The sequence below is a fragment of the Pyxicephalus adspersus genome, chromosome 7, assembly GCF_032062135.1.
Source record: "Pyxicephalus adspersus chromosome 7, UCB_Pads_2.0, whole genome shotgun sequence".
Taxonomy (NCBI): Eukaryota; Metazoa; Chordata; class Amphibia; order Anura; family Pyxicephalidae; genus Pyxicephalus; species Pyxicephalus adspersus.
The window spans coordinates 39,071,030-39,075,636 of NC_092864.1; the positions used below are offsets into that span (position 1 = coordinate 39,071,030).

The window sequence follows — 4,607 nt, forward strand, 5'->3', positions numbered from 1 at the left end:
ATTCTATTACATGCTGTTTAATACTACTCATTGGTTATTGACTGTTCTACAATAATCTAGATTGGGATGGACTGACTTTTTGCCTGAACACCCTGACCTACTTGCTTCTAGACTGCACTTTAATATTATTACACAGTATTTATATAGTGTCAACACATTACACAGCACTGTACAAAGTACATAATCATGTCACTAGAAGTGACTCAAAGAGGCTCACAATCTAATGTCCCTACCACACTCATATGTCATCAATACAGTCTAAGGACAATTTGGGGGGAAGTCAAATAACCAACTGAATGTTTTTGGAATGTGGGAGGAAAGCAGAGTACATATTCTACACGGAGTACATGGAGGAAAGCCATGCAGACACAGGGAGAACCTGCAGACTCCACGCAGACAGTGTGTCCTGGCTGAGACTCGAACCTTAGACCTAGCGCTGCAAAGGCCAGAGTTCTGACACCCGAACCACCATTCTACCCAGTGCAACTCACTGCATTTGGAACATGGTTGAATATAGTTGCTTCCATTTATGCATCAGCTTCCTGAAAACATTGAACTGCAGCAAAACCTAGCACTGTAAAGGCCAGAGCACTAACTTGTGACTGATATTTTTCTCAGGGTCTTTTGAATGGAAACACCCCATTTTCAGATACTAACCTAACCTGCACTACCATTGTTCCTTTTTCTCTATTGGAGTCCAGTGCCCAATCCAGCAAAAAATCCATGTTGGATCTTCTGAGGTGGACGGACACACTGATCTTGATCCACACACTTTGTTGAAGTGATGAGTTAAAATGAGATATCTTTTGTTAGGCAGCAAAATATGAAAAATGTAAAAAAAAGCTTGTGTTGTGCTTTGCAAAAGATTATACCTTTTTCAGGAATGAATATTAAAGTAACCTGCCAAGTCTTGGGATTGGACTGAAATGAACTAGGAACCTTGAAATTCCCAGATGCTGTGGATTTTGTATCCATGTTGGACTGTGTTTTAACGTATACTGTGCAGGATTAATGCCTTTCCTTACGTGGAATGGTTAGGTCTTAGCTATTGGCTACATAGGCCTCAGCACTGTGGAGTGCACAAAATCTCCCCCATGGATTCACAATTACCTGAGAGAGGTAGAAATGGATGAAGATTGTGTCCCCATGTCACACTGTATCCTGAAAATTTGTCATATGTTTCACTTACTGTACCTTGAAGTAATGGGTATTTACAAATGACTTTGCAGTAGAGGACTTTTGGAGAGATAAGATGGGGGGAAGGGGCTTTAAAAAAAGTGCCCTGGAAAGGCACATTAGTAAAATGTTAACATCATTTAACAGAAAGGAAAATAAACCATTGTCTTACCCGAAACATGTCCTGTTGTTTTTTTATATCATCTTGAATCCTCTTCTTTTTTAAAACTAAATCATCTAGCTCTTTTTGTAGTTCTTCTTGTTTATCCCCTAATGCCACTTTTTTTAAATACAGTGTTGTTTTTTCATTCTTCATCTTCTCAGACTGTATCTAGGGAACAAAACAATGAGAACAATACCAGTAGAATTTAATTACTGGAAAACAGAGACACCCAAACCTTTGGTGCTAGACCAGTGTACTTAATTGCTGGACCAAGTGGCAAAAGATTTGTATACATAGGATTTGTCAACACTTTTGCAGAACTGGTAATGCATGTAATGGCTGGGTACTGGAGGGAAAAATGCCCATGGGTTGTTTATATTTCTGGCGAACCTAATTCTGCTACTTCATTTTATCCATTTTAAAATAAATGAATAAAATAAATGAAAAATCTAGTTAGGTGTGTGGGACCTTTTCATGGACCTGAAAATGGCCGGATTACAATGGCTTTTGATACAATATGAAGGTAAAGAAATCGTATATTAACACTTCCCACTTTAGTGATACTTATTGCCAGAACCCCAGGTTTGTATTGTGCAACAAGAAAGAGAAAGAAGAGGGGTTTCTTTTGGCAATTAAATAATAACGTTTACTTGTAGCTATGGACTTGTAGGTAATAAAGTTGGACACTTTGGAGACAGGTTAAGGTAATTAGTTTGTGCTTTATGTTTACAATATTTATGTAAAGTTAATATGGTGTAAAAAAATGGAAAACACATCTCAAAAACCTATGTACACTAGCTCCTTAAATGTAGAGATTTTATCAAACTTTGTTGTATTCTTGTTTTTCCCATGCTCTAAACATGTATGCCTTTGCTTGACACAGAATTACACATACACTACAAAGTATATGACCTATGTCAAAATGTTCTATGCATGTTTGCATGTTTCAGTGCTTTCCAGCACGCTCAGCAACAGTCCACACACCAGCTAGCTGAGAAGGGCCGTCACGGAGCAAGGTTTACCACTCTGTTACCCCTTGCCACACACACCATCACAGGTAGATTGCCCCCACGTGCTTAGACAGAAGCACAAACCATTCCCTTGAAAACTGCAGGTATGCTTCTATTTCTTTGGTGTCACCTGCTGCCACTCCAAACAGGGATGTCTCAGAAATCACAATGTTATAGTAGTGTTTCAGGTTATCAAGTTACACTATTTCTATTTAGAGCAATCAGAGAATCAGCTTACACTTTTTATAGTGTTTAATAGGTAAAAACATACAAAAACAGTGCACAGACAAAAATATAGAAAAATATAGACTAATCAAAGAACAATAACAGAACTATAGCAACAGCATAAAATAAAAGGGAAAACTGTGAAATGATACTTAGGTAGAGTTGGTTTGGCTTCGTCCAGGTCGCTGTATAAAGTCCAAGGACTTAATATTAAATCAGGACCTAATATTTTCCACAATATCACACAGATATCACAGATAGGTCTTCTATGTGCATGCATTATGCATTTGCTCTGTTCCAAGCCTTTACTAGGGGCTAGGTAGTTGGTCACTCCCTCCTTTTTCAAGCATAATGATCTAGCTCAGTTTCTTTGCTGGAAACTAGAATTGTTTATTTATTTTGTATTTCCTCTTAGATTGTAAGCTCTTCTGGGAAGGGTCCTCCTCCTGTGTCTCTATATGTATTTGTATAAAAATAATAATATCAATAATATGGTATTTCCTATGGTACAAGGCTTGCTGGACAACTGTTAAGAACACATGGTGTGACCAGCTAGGAAGAAAAAAGATTAGGGTACTCAAGTGTGTAAGGAAAGGGAAAAGCTAAGAATACAAGCAAACACCTGTGTGTATCTATAGTATACAAAATTCAGAAATTCCTGTAGTGAGCTTACAACTCCACATCTGATGAGCTAACGTTCCAAGCAATGTTGTCTGCCTGTTTACTGTTTGTGAGATTCTTGCGAATGGGTCTACTAAACTGCTGTGGCCCTTAATGAAGGTTTGTTCTCTCCCTGCTTGACTTCCTATTTATTTTATATTATGAACAGAAAATGAGGAGGAGCTGAAACAGACAAAGGTAGCGGAACACCAAAATCTTCCAGATGGCCAATCACAATTTCCCAGTCATATGAGTTCATGTAACATCAACCATGCCTAATGTTCATTGAAATCATGTTTACCCTTTAAACCCAAAATATTACACAATCCCCTTTATATAAAGAAATACCTTCCAGCGCTCTAATTCTTCCTGTAACTTCTTAACCTCATCCATGTTTATGCTCATTGTACTAAAAACATAAAATGAATAATACATTTTATTATTGATGTTTCATATCAGTATAACAGTATGCAGTTTAGTTTTCTATGTCTATGTTTTACACCTATTGCAAAGCCATGGAGTATATATTATTAATGTATATAAAGTATATATTATTAATGCACCTATTTAATTTAAAACACATGCACCAGAGAGATACAGCCGCAGTGAATGTTTAGTGAATTTTATTAATAAATATAGCCCTACAGTTCAATGAAAACATTGAATAGAAGAGCAAGGTTTTTGTTGCATGACAGTACTAATGATAATAATAACACTACTAGCACAGGCAATATATTTTGCAAAGGATGCATTACTTTCATAACATAGACATAGGCAATGATGTTATTAAAGCAGAAATAAAATTCTGAAAGTAAAAAGTGTGAGCAGACAGGTCCAGTGTAAGAAGCTGGGATATCTGGGTCCCCCAGGGCTGCCAGGACTGAATGAACACCCACTTGCATGTGCAAGAATTATGTCATCCCAACTTGGTCATTCAAGATGGCCAAAGATCTGGTACCCAAAGGAAGACTGAGTGAGGGTGGGAGCACCTGTGAGGACAGGTGAATATATTTAAAAAACTTGCGAACATACATTTATGTTGTTGCATAAGGAAAATTACCTCTCAATAAAAGACCTACCTGACCTGGTTTTGTACTGTAAAGTTTTAATTTTGTTTTATTATGGCCGTGTTAAATCTGCATTATCACAATAAAGGAAAATGCAACAGCAAATTGCAATGATAATGAAAGACATTTTAAAGAAATATTGAATTGCAAGTGATTCGGTGGGGTTAACCTTCTGTTAGGTAGCATGTAGCATGTGAAACTTCCTCCAACTTATTTGCATTGGTATCACCACTTTTAGAATGATGATACTAATGCATTGCACTTCAGCTAGCAATAGCATTTTCTGTATCCATAAGTATTTAAATG

The 4,607-nt window shown here is 37.1% G+C and overlaps 1 protein-coding gene across 2 annotated transcripts in view; it reads right to left on the bottom strand.

Annotated features, from left to right (window-relative positions):
- NMI (N-myc and STAT interactor) overlaps nt 1–4,607 on the bottom strand; it is a 12,064-nt gene that overhangs the window by 6,195 nt on the left and 1,262 nt on the right. For both annotated transcript variants that reach the window (XM_072418144.1, XM_072418145.1), the window contains exons 2-3: nt 3,583–3,643; nt 1,349–1,507 (exon numbers count right to left, since the gene is read on the bottom strand). In XM_072418144.1, coding sequence (XP_072274245.1) covers nt 1,349–1,507; nt 3,583–3,639 — 216 coding nt within the window. In that variant the 5' untranslated portion in view covers nt 3,640–3,643. The remainder of the gene's footprint in view (nt 1–1,348; nt 1,508–3,582; nt 3,644–4,607) is intronic.